We start from the raw sequence: 17,866 nt of genomic DNA on the forward strand, positions 1-17,866 counted from the left end.
AAGCATGGGGGTGGTAGCGTCATGCTTTGGGGGTGTTTTTCTACACATGGGACAGTACGACTGCACTGTATTAAGGAGAGGATGACCGCGGCCATGTATTGTGAGATTTTGGGGAACAACCTCTTTCCCTCAGTCAAAGCACTGACGATGGGACGCGGCTGGGTCTTTCAACATGACAATGACTCAAACCACACAGCCAGGAAAACCAAAAACTCGCTCCACAAGAAGGATATCAAGGTTCTGGCTTGGCCTCGCCAGTCTCCAGACCTAAACCGAATAGAAAATATTTGGAGGGAGCTGAAACTCTGTGTTTCTCAGCGACAGCCCAGAAACCTGCCTGATGTAGAGAAGATCTGTGTGGAAGAGTGAGCCAGAATCCCTCCTGCAGTGTGTGCAAACCTGGTGAACAACTACAGGAAACATTTGACCTCTGTAATTGTGAAGAAAGGCTACTGTACAAAATATTAACATTGGTTTTCTCAGGTGTTCAAATACTGACTTGCAGCTGTATCACACAAATAAATCATTAAAAAAATCATACATTGTGATTTTTGGATTTTTCTTTTCAGAATATCTCTCTCACAGTGGACATGCACCTATGGTGAAAATTTCAGACCCCTTCATGATTTCTAAGTGGGAGAACTTGCAATATAGCAGGGCGTTCAAATACTTATTTTCTTCACTGTAATTATTTCACGTTATACGTGTATTTGTTATGAACTAATGAGTACATTAAGTAACTGCCATTCACATTCTGACCTCTGAGGGGCGGTGTGGTACATGCACTGAGATATACAAGCCGTAACAAAGAAAGAAGAAGTCATCATTAAATATTGTTAATAAAACTCATTTTTCACAATGTTTCACGAATATATATCTGTTATATGGCTGGTACTTTCCCAAATAAAATCCATGGTTCTCATTAATAGTTTACTGGGATCATTTTCTTTGGTAAAAGGAGGACAATTTTTACTTTCATTATTCCTGTCAAAACCTTTTTATGTTCACTACTACCACCAGTAACACCAACATCGAGCTCTAGTAAGAGGGGATACAAATATTTAAATAAGACAAAACTTCGTTCCCTTTAGCTGGAATGTGTATTAAAAATCAAGTCGGTTGTCATCGTCACTGACACGAACGAACTATGCAAAATGGTCAATCAAAACAGAAATGAGCTTGCTTGCCTTGCATTTAATTTGGGCTCATTTCAAACGTCTTTAAAGAAAGAAAACAGTTTCCCCCCCATGTTGACAAACTTTGCTCGGTTGTTAACACATTTATTGGCCTACCTTTGAAACCCAAGTTAATAATTAACAACAAAGTTTGATAGACGCACAAATCTGTGAGCACAATTACCTGCTGCTGCATGACTACTTTTGTGATTTGTATTTATTTATTTTTTTTGTACACCTATTTAAATTATGGTTAGTTAATTGACTGTACTGGCTTTTCTTTTCGTTGGCATTTTACATGCGCATTCACAGGTTTTTGCACCCTCAGGTCTCCATTGCCAAGGTACTCCTCGGGGTTCTTGGACTGGTTGTCGTTGTTATCCTGATCACAGTACCCACCGTGCTTTATCTAAAAGGTAAGTCTTTATTCACCAACTTTATTCAATTTATTTATTTGGCAGGGGTGGGGGACTGGGAGGGTTAAAGTGGAATGTGCTCATTTTTAAAGGCTAAACACAAAACAGACAGTCAACTGAAGTTAATGGTTAACATTTACGTGTCATCAGCTGTAATGAACCGTTTCCAACCATTTAAAGCATCCGTAATGTCGTTCATTCTCTTTATGGTGGGTGTCATGATGTAAGTATCATATTAAACTCACAATGATGTCCATGTCATCTCAAACACGGCATATTTTTTCAAATTTGACTTCAAAGTACTCCCTGTGATGCAATCTATGAACTGATTCAGTTAACCGTTTCATCTTGACAATTTCTGACTTTTGTTTATGGAAGATTCACTTATTTGGGCTGTTATATGAAGCAATACTGTATTGTCTAAATTATGCACATTTGTCATTAGGTCAACATGGTATAAAAATTTTCCACATGCTGTAGACTTATAATACAACAATTAATATTTATGATGCATTTACATTTCATCACGTTTGTTATCAGTTTATGTAAATAATAAATGTGGTTCATTCCAAAATGAGCACCTTGTATGGTTTAAATCCTGTTGGGTTTTATTGAAGGAACCATCCATGAGTCTTGTTAATACATTTATTCAAAATGTAATTAACACTGATGATGGATCAGATTAATCGTAGAGAGCGATTAGAAATATTTTTGGTGTCATTTTATTTTTTTACATCATAAAAACGGCATTTCAACTGGGGTGTGTAGAATGTTTTTATTTACTGTACATGTGGGGACCAGCGGCAGAACATGACAGGCGCACCAATAAAACAAAAATAATCAACCAATTACTCCTTCCTACATTAGCTTCGGGCCAATTAGGTGTGGAAATTATTGTGATGTACTATCCCTGCAATAGTAAAGTACATTATTTAAAGAACTTTTTTGAACATAAAGGCCTCAAAATTACATTAAATTCATCTTAAAATATTTTTATTTTGTCATTAAGGTTAGACTTTAATATCATAATATTGCAACTTTATCTAAATTAATTTGACTTCATTCTGGTAAGCGTACCACTTTTGTTATCCTTACTAAATGAATCTTTGTTCTTGTAAAGATGAAAACTTTTTCTTGGAAAAAATTAGACTTTGGTTTCAAAACAAGTTTTTGCCTTTAAAAATGTGAATTTATTGTAAAATAACATTACAGTGTGTTTCATGGGTTCAAAGGTGGTCATTGAAAAAAGTCCAAAAGTTTGAGAACTCCCAGTTTTCGTTCATTTAATACGAGAAGAATTTTGGATGATCCAACGAATACAACAACATCACGTTGTCTTGATTATTTCAGAGGAACAGGATGATTCCACGGACAGGAAGTTTTTCACATTGGCAGACGTGTTCAACAGTGACCTCAAACCCAAAACCTACAGCATCAGATGGATCTCTGGTGGGTGGTCTGGTCGGACACATTGGAGGTTGAATGCCAAACAAAAGTGGGCTTCTTAGTTTACAAACTGCTATGGTTGGTAATTCTAACCTAATTTCTTTTTGTAGATGACGAGTATCTGCACCGTCGAGAAGGCTCCGTCTATCTCCATAATGTGACTGCGGGACAATCCTCCGTGTTCTTAAGTGCAGACACGTTTGTAAGTCAATCTTTCAATCTTTGTGTTGACATCGTGGTCAAAAGCATAAAGCTTGAATTGAGACCGGTGGGGCCACCGTAAAATTATTAACCCGATTAGACCCTTCACATTAGCGAATGTCTCCATTTTTTTATCCTTTTTTCCAATGATTCCCCCCCCCCCCCATCATCCATCTATGTTCTGTACCGCTTATCCTCACTGGGATTTTGGGGGTGCTGGAGCCTAGTCCAACTTTCTCCGGGCGAGAAAACAGCCCAAAAAGAATAAGCTATAATTGGAATCAGATCAGAACATTTGTTGAGAAAGTCTTCTTTTCCTATTCCTACAGACCGAAAAAGACGCTTCTGACTACCAGTTGTCTGCTGACCGCAGATATGTGGCACTTCTGAGTAACCGCCGCATGGTAAGACACACAATATACACAATATCACAAGAAAGGCCCTCGTCATCAGGAAAACAAAGCAAAATGAGACTTTGGGGTCTTATTAGAGTGACTGAACTTCACACGTATACAAATACAAGTGGTTCAAATATACCAAATCAACTCTTTTACGTAGTTTCACTGTCTACAATGCGTTAGTTGATTTTGATCATTAGTTACCTACTTTCTTATTCATATTGAACATTTTGCATGTCCCCAAAATTGCTGCCTACACTGTCATGATTTCTTTACAGCATAAAATTGATTTAAGATCATAAATGTGAAGCTAAATGGAAAATCTCAACTTTTCGGGGTTTAATGGGAATATATCAAAGGCACCTTAACTCCTATTTATCTCTTTATTCCGCTTGATGTTAACCATAAATCACAAGTGAACATGTCCTGTCCTGACAGGTGTGGCGGCATTCATTTACAGCGTCGTACTCTCTTTACGATCGGACTTTGAAGTAAGTGTGTAAAAAAAAAAAAATCCTTTAATTGTCGGGATTTGTTTTACTTGATTTTGATACTCTCACATATCATCTCAGCAAGTTTGTAGAAGCTTCCAACCTGCCAGAAGAAATCCAATATTTGGCTTGGGCACCTGCAGGGATCAAACTGGTGAGCGTGACTGAATCAAGCATCAGCAGGCGATGTCAGGTTGAGGGCACCTGATTAGTGAATGCTTGACCCGCCTTTCCCAAGCACTTAATGTCAACTCTCAGATAGAGATGGATTATTCAGTCTTCGTGGAATATTTTCTTTCGGATTCCTAGGCCTTTGTTTGGAAAAATAACGTGTACGTGAAGGCCAGCCCAGAGTCATTGCCCCAGCAAGTGACATGGGACGGCAGGGAAAATCATATTTTAAATGGAATTCCAGATTGGGTGTATGAAGGTAAGTAAGAAGTAGCTAGAAAAAAATATAAGCGTTGCTATCCTGTAAGTCTTAGTACCCTTCCACTGGAAGAAAATGAAAAAAAAAATGTATCTCAGGTAAAAGCTGACTAGTGACAAAGCCAATAATAAATCAATCATTCTTGTTTGTTAAGTCAAAAAAACAGATCTGTTCCAAGTATATTCTCCTGGCAGCTTTGTAGTATTATTTGATGAGGTAACCTGATTGAAAATCTACTGTACATTTGTGGGAGGAGCTGAAATGTGTCATCTGGAGAAAAATCCCCTTTGTGATCTGATCCAGCTGGAGCAGTTTGCCCACCTGGCGTGGTAAAAAAAAATCTCAATCGTTTCCCTTATATTTCTGAAGATTATTGTTTCGGTCATTTGTAGGTTATTTCAATGATATTGTTATATTATATAGGATTTTCTTTTATAGAAGGGTACTAACAATTTTGTCCAAGCATGTAAGATTTGGATTCAAAGTACACTTCTCTGTTCCCGCCTACCAGAGGAGATGTTCTCATCCAATCAGGGTCTGTGGTGGTCCCCAGGAGGAAAATATCTGGCCTATGTGCAGTTCAATGATACAGAGGTCCCCACTGTGGAGTTCTCCTGGTTCGGGAACAGTCAGTATCCCAGTACTGTTTCTATCCCTTACCCAAAGGTGAGTATCCATCCATGAATCTAAACCTTCACCCCTCTCCAGTGTTGGAAAGGCTCATCATGAAAACACCCTAACCCTTTAACACTAATCCCCGGTGAGTCATATGTATTGTCCTCTGCAGGCAGGTTCCCCAAACCCAGTGGTGAAGCTGTTTGTTGTGGACACAGATAACATAACAGTTATCAACAAAGTGCTCGTTCCGGAACCCTTCAGCTCACAGTAAGAGAACCTTACAGGCTATTCAAGTTGCATAAGAGTTGAAGAACATGGTTTGCCTTCTGTGGCCAAACAGGGAGCACTACTTGGCCACAGTGACTTGGGGTACTGACCAGCGTCTTGCCATCCAGTGGCTACAAAGGCTCCAAACCCACCTCATCCTTCAGATCTATAACCTCCAGGACCTCACCTGGGTCCCAGTTGAGGTACAAATCAAGTGGTGTTATCTTTCATGTCCTAGCAAATCTTAGTATACATAAATGTAATAATACTATAACGTGGTGGGTCGAGAACACAATTCATTTGACAACAAGTAGCAATTTGGCAGATAGCAAACAAAACAAAGAATTGTCCGTATTGTAAAAATAACTTCACTGTAGGAAAGTCCATTTCCAAAATTCAATGCAAAACACCAGAGATGGGCTAATTCGCAGTATTGGTGTTATGCCCTAACCCTTGAAGCAACAGATATTTGAACACAAATGGTGGAGAAACACGTGTAGACAGATGATATACAAATTCTGACTATATTTTTTTATCCTCTGCAAAGACCCATTACTATTTCTCAAGGTAATACTCTGGCATTGTGATATATCCACAAACTATCTCTATTGTGTGACCAAGTCAAGCACACCAAAATGCCCATTGAATTAAAGAAAAAAACATGGCCAAAATGTTTAATTCTTTACACTTTCCTGAAATGTGTTGTAACGAGTATTTACGGTTATGCCAGTGATCCCACAACATATTTAAAGTGGTACTAAACTTACACTAATGCACTGTAGGTGAAGAAGTATTGATGTCAGAATTATAACATACCTTCTGTCTTGCTTTTTGCAGCGTCTAGACGTGGAAAGCTCCTCTGGTTGGATTGGACGGGTAAAAAAAAAAAAAAATTACATTCTGTAGTTAAAAAACAGGTATAATAAACCAGTTTGTGCGATACTAACATTTTTTGGGGGGCTAGTTTTCTCCATCAGATCCATTTTTTTCTGAAGATAAGATGAGTTATTACTTGTTGATGAGTGACTCCAACGGCTACAAGCACATCCATCACGTGGTCGAGGTTGGCTGAGCAGACAAATTTATGTGAAATAATATATTGTAGTATGTGTCAGTGTTAAGTGTATGCCAACTTTTCCTTTGCAGGGCAACGCTACGGCGATTACCAAAGGAGAATGGGAAGTTGTTGCCATTCAGAAAGTTACTGCGGATAGTGTGTAAGTTCAACTTTTTAGATACATAGAACTTTAGATTTCAAATGAGGTTATTGTCGCTTTAACACGCTTCATATTTCACAGATATTACTCTAGCAACCAAGAGGGTGGGAAACCAGGCGGCAGGAATATTTACAGGTAAGGCGTCTATCCCGCTGCAATGTATTTACTTTTAAGTAGTGGGTCGTAGAAGGTGCGTTTGTTTCAGATGGACCAAGGGGGAGGTCACGTGTCTAACTTGCAATTTAAGCACGGACAACTGCCAGTATAATTCTGCTTATTTCAGCCACAATGCGCGATTCTACCTCATGAGCTGCAATGGTCAGTTTTTTTGTTTTTTTTTTGGGTGTGTGCATGTTTGGTATCTTTAATTGTTGGGTGACATGTCACTGAGTTGTTTGTTTTTGAGCAAAGGCCCTGGAATTCCGTTCAGTTCTCTCATGGATAACAAGGAAGGCAAAGGTGAGTGCTACTAGTCAAATGGAAGAAGACAGAAAAGGATTGTATTGAATTTTCCATCATCCCTTACATCACTAGAACTTAAACGCTTGGAGGATAACAGCAAATTCAGCCAACTGATATCTGATATCCAAATGCCCACCATGCGTCGCGGAACTTTGAAGATTGCTGGTTACAGTGAGTTCATTACTATCATTAGTCTCCAATCATCTGTATTCAGCGGTAGTTTCTGGCGTGCGCATTTTGTACGGCACTGTTGAGCGGTAAGAGGCTTCCAAGTAAATTGTGTAATTATGTAATGTGTCATCGGCGGTTGTATGTGCAATTTGTGCGGTCTGCCACAGCGTGCCATTCAAGCAAGGACCCCAATGTTTGTAATTTAATATGTAATAAGTGACTGTAGTTTAGGTTAATTGAAGACCAAACTGTTGGTGGTTGTGAATGTGTACAAAACAGGTGATTGACAGGTGCAGAAAGTTCTCTCATCGGCTCTTGTTGTAATGAAGCATGTACTTCATATTGCTGGACCACCTCGGACTTTTCGCTTGTTGAGTTAGCACAACTGTAGAGTTATTGCTTATAATTACTGTGCTAAGCTTGTACAAAATTTCACTTAATTTTCAGTTGATTTCTATGCTGTTATTCACGACAGAGCTGTGGTACCAGATGTTTTTGCCACCAGGCTTTGATGACTCCAAGAAGTACCCCCTATTGCTGGATGTGTAAGAGTACATCAGCAGCCTCTGGATAAACTTGTAAGCAACAGACGTTGTAGATTAAACCACTCATCAACCCTCCAGGTATGCTGGTCCCTGCAGCCAGAAGGTAGACTTTATCTACAGAGTGAACTGGTCCACTTACCTGGCCAGCACAGAGAAAATCATCGTTGCCAGCTTTGATGGGAGAGGCAGTGGTTACCGAGGTGACAAGCTAATGCATGAAATCTATAAACGTCTTGGAACCTTTGAGGTGGAAGATCAGATAACAGCAGCCAGGTAGGGAGGCATGAAGGGTTAATGACCATTTCTACTCCTCCTATGAGAAGGCCTTAACTAAATTTCTATTTTAGTGAATTCATCAAAATGGGATTTATTGACAAAGATAGAGTTGCAATATGGGGATGGGTAAGTAGTCCAGTAGTAGACAAAGTTTAAGCCACTTTGTACCTGATGGGACTTTAATAATTTTTGTCGTTAGTCTTATGGCGGATATGTGGCTTCCATGGCTTTGGGATCTGGAAGTGGAGTCTTTAAATGTGGAATGGCAGTTGCTCCAGTCTCCAAATGGGAATATTATGGTTGGTATCTATCTATCTATCTATCTATCTATCTATCTATCTATCTATCTATCTATCTATCTATCTATCTATATCTATCTATCTATCTATCTATCTATCTATCTATCTATCTATCTATCTATCTATTATCTATCTATCTATCATCTATCTATCTATCTATCTATATATATCTATCTATCTATCTATCATCTATCTATCTATCTATCTATCTATCTATCTATCTATCTATATATCTATCTATCTATCTATCTATCTATCTATCTATCTATCTATCTATCTATTATCTATCTATCTATCTATCTATCTATCTATCTATCTATCTATCTATCTATCTATCTATTTCTTACAGCATTCCAATAATTACAATTCGTCAATTAACAACTGTCCACTTTGGGTGCTTTCCAGATTCTATCTACACCGAGCGGTACATGACAAAGCCAATTGACAATCAAGAAGCCTACACTGTAAGTTTCCGCACACCCTTCAGCTGTCCAGCTACATGTTTCAATCCAATCCCGATTTGCGCAGAACTCAACAGTGACTGCACGGGCCAAGAACTTCCATTCCGTGCAGTATTTGCTGGTTCACGGAACAGCTGATGGTGAGTCATGTTATACCGGGTTATTTAGCACAAAATGGTCAGCAGGAGGGAGTAATTCATAACACATCTGCTTCACAGTCAAGGGTTTGTGGCTTCGAATTTCAGATAAGGCCATCCTCTGTGGAGTTTGGTTGTTGTCGCCATGCTTGTGAGTTTTCACTAGGTGCCTTTTAAACATGAACTGCAGTTGAGGACCAACCACTCCACCCAGTCAGGTGGGAAAGGCTACACCTAGCTTACCCATGACCTGAATAAGGACAAGCAGGACAGTAAAAGGCTGAATGATTTCAAAATCAAGATAAATTTGACGTATTCTAAATATGTAACACAAGCGGGCGAAGGTCTGGATGTGTAACAATTGGGTTTTCGTGGCTTTGATAGGGTGGTGAAAGTTGGAGAACCTAAGTGCAGGGAAGCAGGGAGTCAAAGTAGGTTTCTCAATATGTTAGGTTAAAAAAAATGAATAAATAACAGAGAAACAAAGCTCAGGACCCAACACTATGTTAATTTACCAAATCTGAACTCAAAGCGACAAAGAAACATATGGGAACAAACACCCACTACTACAAATGTGACAGAACTCAGCAAACATCTGATGACAACGCACCGATTGAAAGGAAACACGGAACTAAATACAAGCAAACCAATACGACAACGAAGCACACCTGGATAAGACACGAGTGGCTGGAGGAAGCTGATTGGTAGACACATGGGATAGTGCTGATGAGAACAGGAGGAAATGAAACTCCAACGAGAAAGACAACATTGACAAGGGACATGGGAAAAGCATGATGTGACCTAAAACAGAAACTCAATCTAATCAAAACAAAGTCAACAAAAACAAGGATTAAAAATAAATAAATACATGTGTGGTACATTAACTGGTGACTTGTTTGTCCATTGGTGTGAATCGTCAATGGCAGTGTGCATGTGGTCCGTGATTTTCTGCTGACCAGACTTGGATGTGTCCTGCCTCTTGGCCTTGTCAGCTGGGAGAGGGTCCGATATCACATGATGCCAATATGTTTTGCCATTTGTAATTGAGGAAACAATAAGCGGAATCGGAAAGCAAGCAAGCAAAATTCCTAGGAACCAAATTACTGTGAACTGGTTTTCAGAAAGAACCAGTTTTCAATTCCCATTCCTTATTTTTTGGTTACTCTTGCTAGACAACGTGCATTTCCAGCAGGCAGCTGAGATCTCTGAAGCTCTAGTAAAGGAGCAAGTGGAATTTGAAGCAATGGTAAGCAGACTAACCTTGGTGTTGATAAGCATCATGTCAAAATTGAATTGATAACAGGTTGATGTTGTCCTTCAGTGGTACACAGACAAGAACCATGGGCTTTCTGGTTCTGCGTATCAGCACGTCTACACCCACATGAGTCACTTCCTACAGAGATGCTTTGCATAAAGTTGACTGGACCAGCACTCCAGAGCACCAGTGGCTCATACAAAGCAGATTGCACGTAACACGTTTACCTGTTTGGTTATTCAAATGATGTACTGTAATTTAAATGGAGGCCAGCATTGCAGCATTAATAGCAAAAACAGGTAAAAGCAGCACTCCAGAAATACATACCCAGTCAAACAAAATAATTACTAATTCTGTGACCTTAAAATCATTTGGATGCTACACTAGTTTGTATTTATAATCTCTGATGTTACCGTGGTTGTCCATATACACACTTTCGTGGACTTTAAACTATTGGTGGACATTGTAATGTAATGTACAAATGAAATCCAAAAATAAAGATGTTCCTATCTTTCTAATTTCCCAAAATACTGTTTTTTTATGAGCAGGATGGAAGGAATAGTGTTTGAATTATTTAATCCATTGTTACCTTTTGTATGTGCTTGTACCATTGTTCTCAAGCCTCCCTTTACAGCCACTGTTGTTCTGGTGTTTTAGCACTGTCTTAAACCGGTTGCCTTCATGCTTCATATCTTCTACGTAGACTTGCATGGCTCAAAAAAATAAAGAACACGAGAAGTAAAAGATGGACGGCCTTAAGATCGGACATGGTGACATGATACTTAACCCTAGAGAACGCATGGGGTCACATATTTAAAAGAGGATTTGGAGGTCTTGGGTTCTCTAGGGTTAAATAAGGAGAGACTGAGAAGGCCAATATAGGAAGCAGGAGAGAAAATTGAGCTACGTGAAGTAGTATAAACAAGTAATAGTCATATGAAAACTACTTGGGTGCTAGAGGACACACTGGTCAAGACTAATCAGTTGGACAGCTTTTCAGAGAAACCATTTTTGTCGGCAGCATGTTATCACATCAGTCCCTGGATCGTCGTATCCACCGGCAGCCTAATGCAGAAAAATATGTCAGGTCCTGTCTTGTACTCTCTTACTTTGTAGCTAAGGCAAGCCACTCCATCTGATGTCAACAATCATAGAATTGTCACACCGGCATCACGTCTCAAAGGTAAGACGGACTGGCCTTCCTGTGGGAGCAGGTAAATTCTCCTCTAGACGCTTAGCAGTTCACCTACCATGTTAGTCTAGAGATGAGTGACAAGCTGCTTCAGATGAATACTACCGCCCCAGGTTCCTGGATCACTGACTACTTGTCAGACATGGAGGAGTTTCGTGTGACACTACTTAAGCAGCAGCCTTTCAGATTCTGTCTTTGGTAATGTTGGAAGACAACAAGGACTTCCTTGCCTAATTTGCCTGGGTAGCACCTGAGACTTTCAGGAGAATGCTGTGGTGGGTCTACTAAGGATGAGGAACACCCAATATCAAATTGTGGAATTTAGGAGGAGAAGATTCAGGTAGAGGAGCGATGGCAGCTCTATCTTTTCATTCAGTTTTAAGTTTCAGTGATGTTGCTGTAATTTCTCAGCAGTCACTGTGTGGGTGGCCCTTGTTTTTCAGACCAGGTGGTGCTGGGTGATATTTGTTGTGTCTTTGATCACATGAATGGCTGCCCTTTCCTTTCTGGTTTGTATTGTTGGGAGTCTTGAGGGGTCCAATTGTGTGGAGCAGCCTCTGAAGGTCATCCTCAAAGCTCTCCTCTGAAACTTCAAGAATATTTGTTGTTTGCTCCATCAGAGAAAGAGGACACCAACATACTTCAGACAAAAAAGACTGGAATTTCACTTATTAGTCTGTGTCTGGCAATGGCCAACAGGAAGTGGAGCTGTTTGGGGCCATTACCCGAGTATCGGCTCTTCTTTGGGTGTTTCCACTCAGGTTGCTGTCAAGGTAGAAATCTAGGTCTTTGGTGGTGGAAATCAACTAGAGCTCTTGTCTGCCCAGAGACAGCAGCAGGTCATGGTGGAATTTTGGAGAAAGAAAGCCTCAACTCCACTGATCTCTCACCATTGAGCAACAAATTGTTGACAGACACTCTGCCTCCTTGGACTTGGTGGTGTTGCTGCTGGTGTTGTCTGTAATGGCGAAAGATTGAAATAGCCCTACGTTGTCCACATACCTGATCTCCAGGTGTTGCTGAAGATTGTCTTCTGAGGAGAAATGTTTATAAGGAACAAGTATGTGCAGACCACACTCCCCTAAATTCCTAACGCATAATCCTAGCCAGTCAGTTCGTTAGGGCACATCTTCATGTTAGCCTGATGTTACAGCAGTAGGCAGTGGTCCACCTGTTCAAAAGCTTTCAAAACTTCAGTCTGTTAGACTCATACTGTGGTTGGCTGTTTAGAATCTGTACCCACTGACCAGGAGTGACTGGTTTTGATGAGAGTTGTTGTGGTGCTGAACTTTGAGATAGTTTCATGCAGACCACACAGTTGGCAGTATCCTGATTCAGCGACAGTCGACAGCATTATGAGTAAAGATTGACGTCTCCCCAAGCCAATAGGATGCCAGGAAGATGCTACGGCGATAGCCAATGGGAGAACAGCTCTGCTGCGCTGCATAAACCAAGATATAGGATGTTTGCGTTCGGTGGAATTTGGGAGCTGTGAATGCAATGCCCCATTTTTTCCTTTCGTATTCTGAGTTTTCTTTCGTAATTACGCATTCCGAGGAGGTGTTTTGTAATCTGAATTTTTCATTACTAGAGATGCTTGTTAATAGAGATGCCACTGTATATGACTCTGCACCCACACTCTCATTTATAAATGTGTCCTCCTCCTGGACTCAAGGCTAAGGTCCATCTGGAAAGCCACGGCCTTTCCTCTCCATCTCCAAATTCAAATCAGTGAATCATTGCCTCTCTGGCGTCCTCAATGGTTCAACCAATCTCTTCCAAAGCTACACCTAGTTGAGAAGCACAAGGTCATATCGGTAAATGTTCTGTTTGTGCTTGCAGGTTCTGTTGGTTGGACACCCACTCATGTCGTCCAGTAATGCAAAAGCAATGATTCCTTATCTGTTTGAACACAAATTGTAAAAAAATCCTCAAATACTGAGTCACTGTGCCCACATGACACCCACACAGGCACACACACACAAATTCACTGTCCACTGGTTATCACGGTAGCCCATTAAAGGACAACATCCTGTGATTTGTTTGCAGGACTGTTGCATTCATTTGTTTGAACTTCGCACCCATGCCCCAAATGGTGTCACGCTCCAATGGCTTCTTGACAGAGACTGAAACACATTTGACTAATGGGACGAGAGTAATTTGTGGGCTGTAAATAGGGGTGAAACCATCACAACTGAGCAGATCCACCTTCAGGTATTCAAGAGCTACAAGCAAAGACGAGAAGTCATCCAGGAACTATCATCCTTTTTCAGAAAGAGGAAAACGGTGAGAAGCCTTTGAGTCAACCTGACTGATATTATGCAAGTTTTATAGTACTTACTGTATATGCGCGGTTCTGATTCTGGTGCTGTGCCACAGGTCGTAGCAATGACAAGCATTCGCTCCCTGGCTGGCCTCGTTGTCATTCTTAGCTTTGTCAAGATTAGCTGGCAGGTTCCTCTTCAAGACATCTCAAGGTACATCAACCTCAACATTCAGAATACATGTCCCCGAATGGCTTTGTGAAGGTCTTGATCTTCTTCCTCAAGCTTGGAGGCAGATGATGATTTAGTAAGGAGACACTTGGAGCGAATGTTCGCAAACAACTATAGTAAATATCTTGAAGACCAGAAAGCTCAGGAATTTGCTCCCCATCTAATGAACAACAAGCGGAGAAGGTTAGTGGTCCATTTATACAACCCATCGGCTTTTTCTGATATGAGAATTTGTCATTTTGTATTATTTTTTCTCAATGTAATGGATGTCCTTAAACCAGTGGTCTCAAACTGGTGGCTCGGGGGCCATTTATGGGTCACAAGATGATATTTTGTGGCTCCCACCTTAATATGAAAGTTTAATGTTCTTGCAGCCCTTTTTTTTTTTTTAATGAATTGAAATTTTACAGTATTTGCAGAGTTTGACATACCTATCGATCACAGTGGGGTTTATGTTTATGCTATGTTTATCGGGATTCGTGATAAAATGTTTCATTTAAACAACAACAGTATACAATATTGTCGGACTATTTCAGTGTGTATAATGTAATAAATATAATTGACAGAGTGTAAAATCATCCATCCATCCAACAATTTATTTATTTATTCATCACTCATCCTGTCCAGAATATTATGTGGTCATTGCAGTTTCTCCCAGCTGATTCAATTAAAACTAACATGCTGTACATGTTTAAGGACTGAAGGTGGAGAACCAGAACCCACAGCAGCACACACAGAGAAGATGTAAAAGCTACACCCTAAGGCTTGAGCTGACTTTCAAAGCTAACCTGAACATGTTGTCTGAACCTTTTAGCTTGTCGCTACCAAGGGAAACCGCAGCGCAACTACTGTAGTGGTCTGAGACAGGGGTTCTCAAACTTTTAAAGTCCAGAAACCTCCTGCCAGGAGACCTCACAATCCTTAAAACTAAACAAAACCACTGTGTTTCATATTTATAAGAAGAAGGGGAAAAAATATTGGACTAAATTCATATTTTGCTGAAAGATGAACATAATGAGAACAAACTTGGATTTTTATTTAACAGGAAAAAAATGCTAGTCTTGACAAACATGTAGACATTTAGTCAGGATAAAAGAAACTTATGAGATTGAAGTTATTTTTTTCTGAGATAAACTCGGAATCCGATATTATGTACAAATTTCAAAAACAACTTTATTCTTGAAATATTACAAACATTATTCTGAAAAGTAGACTTTACTCTAAAAAAAATAGGATGTTCACAAAATATACGCCTTTTGTCCTTTGAAGACTTTACTCTGTCATAATCCAACTTTTATTTGAATTTAAAAAAATACTTTATCCTTGCTAAAGCGGCCTCACAGTTCTGAGGACCCTGGTTCGTTCCCCGCCCCGCCTCTGTGGAGTTTGCATGTTCTCTCCGGCCACTCCGGTTTCTTCCCATATCCCAAAAACATGCAACATTAATTGGACACTCTAAATTGCCCCAAAGTGTGATTGTGAGTGCAGCTGTTTGTCTCCATGTGCCCTGCGATTGGCTGGCAACCAGTTCAGGGTGTACCGCGCCTCCTTCCCGTTGATGCCTGGGATAGGCTCCAGTACTCCCGTGATCCTCGTAAGGATAAGCGGCTAGGAAAATGGATGGATGGACTTTACCCTTGCAGGAATATCAGGTTTTTGTGATACTACATTACAATCACATCAAAGCTTTTAATTGGTCCCAAGTTTATGCAACAAGTTATTGGCTTATTATGTTTATTTTCTCAAAATGAGAACCAATTATTTTGCAGAGTTCACACTACCGCCCTCGGACCCCCGGGTTTTTTGTTTTTTTTTTTTTTGGTTTGAGGCTATTCAGATTTCAACCAGTTTAATTTGCGTTCACAATCTGCTGTCTGATTTATCTTCTGGAACAATAATAATGTTGGGGACTATTTCTTTAACCAATGAGATTTTAGCAGTTGTTAACTCCGTCTGATTGAAATACTCGTTACATCTAACTTCAACTAGCACATTACCGGGAATAAAATTGGGATATTTGGTGAGTATGACTTACCTGAAATCAAATGTGACTGTTACTGTTATGTTACTCAATAAATATTGATTCTGAACTGCTCCAGATAATGAACATGCCATACTTGTTCTGAAATATTGCAGTTTTCTTTCGCATTGATGCTTTCCATAATTGCCTTTTAACAGTGGCGGTATTAAGAGGCGGACTAAACGGTGTAAGTCCTCAATGAAGACCCGGGGTCTGGAACGCATAGCCTGCCGACGCTCTCGCTGCACATTTTCAATATCACAAAGTAGTTTGAGAGGCCCTGACCGAACGTGGCTGTCTTGTTCCCAGCGCCGTGGAGAAGCGCCACTCCGAGGGGACGTACACCAGCGACGTCAGCTCGTACCTCCAGGACCAGGTCGTCAAAGACTTTGTCACCAGGCTCATGTTGGGACAGATCCGAAGAGAGTAGGGGTCACTTCCTGCTTCTTTGCCTTCGCGTGATGGCAACAGCCATGGCTGCTTTTGTCCCGCCCCCTCCACCTTTGACCTTGATGATTTCCTCAAGCAAAAATAAATCACATGAACGTGTTGAGTGAAGTTGTACTTTGCAACACAAAGTAAGCTGAGGATTAGATTGTGAACACAAATGGTACTCACAGTTCTGTTGTTGAGGCTCACAATCCTTCATCTTTGGAGTTTGCATGTCCTCCTTGTGCGTGTGTGAGTTTTCTGTGCGTACTCCGGCTTCCAAAAACATGCGTGGAACATTAATTTTCCTTACTTGTGAATGGTGCTTCATTCGTATGTGCGCTGTAATTGGCTGGTGTATTTTTCAGAACAAGCAAGATAAACTAAAGATTAGGTTCTTGCTCTAGCATCCAATTTGTAGCTTCAAATACAATACTGGTACGTACAACCTGACTCGACTTGCCCAACGTGAGCCGGGATCGACTCCACCTCGCCTGAGACCTTAGTGAGGACAAGCACTAATGTAAACGCATGAGTGGACAGATTCAAATCTAACAGCTTCAAAATCATTCAGATCGCTTTGTCTTTTTAACTGCTTTTTCCTCTGATTAATGAATGTGTGACAGGTTATTTTCCTGACTTCCAAGTAGATTCAATTCTCTCTCACTGGTGGTGAAATTGCAAACATGAAATGTTGTCTGTGATGCCAGTCCAGGTTTTGGTCATCCTTCAGTCAGGACACTCAGATCAATATCAAATATTTATTTTTCCCGTCAAGCAGCACAAACAACATTGGCATATGTTTTGTGTTGAATACGTAGTATGGATCTTTCCTTATGTCTTGACCCCAGAAGATATATATTAAACTAGTCATTTACAAAGTCATTAGTATATCAGTGAAACATCAGTTGTGATTTGCTCATGGGCAAAAATCCGGACACTCTTTGGGTCAGGTAACTGACCTGTAATGGTCTCCATGCTGTGCGTGTACCCAGATGGGACGCCAAGATGCATGATCAGACGTCCAACCGCAGACGGCACGTGGACGGAAGCTTCACCAGCGACGTCAACAAGGTCCTGGACTCCATGGCAGCCAAGGAGTTTTTACTTTGGGTCATGACCTCCAAGTCTTCGGGGGAGAGGTAACGACTCAGTAGTTGCCTTAACCAGCTACCGTGATCCTAGCACGAGCGTTTGTGTATTCTAGTCAGAGAAGACAAGCTGAGCACTGAGGACGAGCGCTCTGTGAGGACGACGCAAGAATAACAAAATTGAGGAACGGGAAGCCATACCAAAAAAAAAAAAAAATGTAGATTCTTCCATTGTTTTGAAAGCACCTCCAGAATTATTTTTTTTCTACACATTTAAATTATTTTCTATTTATATAACATACTGAAAAGTACATCAGATGTAAAGCTCAGGTATAAACAATTCTGCTCTGCAAAATAAATATTTTTTTCATTGA

General features: G+C 40.3%; 2 protein-coding genes across 4 annotated transcripts; both read left to right on the forward strand.

The window, feature by feature from the left end:
• Window positions 1–1,320: 1,320 nt before the first annotated feature.
• Window positions 1,321–13,623, forward strand: LOC133497240 (dipeptidyl peptidase 4-like). 3 transcript variants are annotated; one of them, XM_061813342.1, is made up of 26 exons: window positions 1,321–1,427; window positions 1,504–1,591; window positions 2,942–3,040; window positions 3,148–3,239; window positions 3,568–3,642; window positions 4,075–4,127; window positions 4,209–4,281; window positions 4,437–4,557; window positions 5,069–5,223; window positions 5,345–5,442; window positions 5,516–5,645; window positions 6,280–6,318; window positions 6,407–6,505; window positions 6,589–6,659; window positions 6,741–6,794; window positions 6,865–6,977; window positions 7,071–7,118; window positions 7,194–7,292; window positions 7,768–7,837; window positions 7,916–8,110; window positions 8,185–8,239; window positions 8,313–8,412; window positions 8,818–8,876; window positions 8,941–9,013; window positions 10,183–10,256; window positions 10,332–10,677. In XM_061813342.1, the coding sequence occupies exons 1-26, from the start codon at window positions 1,425–1,427 to the stop codon at window positions 10,422–10,424; spliced, it is 2,229 nt and encodes a 742-aa protein (XP_061669326.1). In that variant the 5' UTR covers window positions 1,321–1,424; the 3' UTR covers window positions 10,425–10,677. The 3 variants fall into 3 exon arrangements, with proteins under 3 accessions (XP_061669326.1, XP_061669330.1, XP_061669331.1); XM_061813346.1 differs by having other exon boundaries at window positions 6,943–6,977; XM_061813347.1 differs by lacking the exons at window positions 10,183–10,256; window positions 10,332–10,677 and adding an exon at window positions 13,507–13,623.
• On the forward strand, window positions 13,603–17,866 carry LOC133497336 (glucagon-1-like). Its single transcript, XM_061813357.1, has 6 exons — window positions 13,603–13,743; window positions 13,837–13,934; window positions 14,007–14,135; window positions 16,282–16,398; window positions 17,397–17,543; window positions 17,609–17,866. The coding sequence occupies exons 2-6, from the start codon at window positions 13,846–13,848 to the stop codon at window positions 17,631–17,633; spliced, it is 507 nt and encodes a 168-aa protein (XP_061669341.1). The 5' UTR covers window positions 13,603–13,743; window positions 13,837–13,845; the 3' UTR covers window positions 17,634–17,866.

Source organism: Syngnathoides biaculeatus, chromosome 2 (genome assembly GCF_019802595.1).
Source record: "Syngnathoides biaculeatus isolate LvHL_M chromosome 2, ASM1980259v1, whole genome shotgun sequence".
In the NCBI taxonomy this organism is placed as follows: Eukaryota; Metazoa; Chordata; class Actinopteri; order Syngnathiformes; family Syngnathidae; genus Syngnathoides; species Syngnathoides biaculeatus.

Excerpts from the sequence above, each read along its gene's own strand:
- LOC133497336 (XM_061813357.1), top strand. The coding sequence starts at position 13,846 with ATGACAAGCATTCGCTCCCTGGCTGGCCTCGTTGTCATTCTTAGCTTT. Across the intron at positions 16,399-17,396 it reads TTGGGACAGATCCGAAGAGA|ATGGGACGCCAAGATGCATG; the intron begins GTAGGGGTCACT and ends GCGTGTACCCAG. Across the intron at positions 17,544-17,608 it reads TCCAAGTCTTCGGGGGAGAG|TCAGAGAAGACAAGCTGAGC; the intron begins GTAACGACTCAG and ends TGTGTATTCTAG.
- LOC133497240 (XM_061813342.1), top strand. Across the intron at positions 1,592-2,941 it reads CACCGTGCTTTATCTAAAAG|AGGAACAGGATGATTCCACG; the intron begins GTAAGTCTTTAT and ends TGATTATTTCAG. Across the intron at positions 3,041-3,147 it reads CAGCATCAGATGGATCTCTG|ATGACGAGTATCTGCACCGT; the intron begins GTGGGTGGTCTG and ends TTCTTTTTGTAG.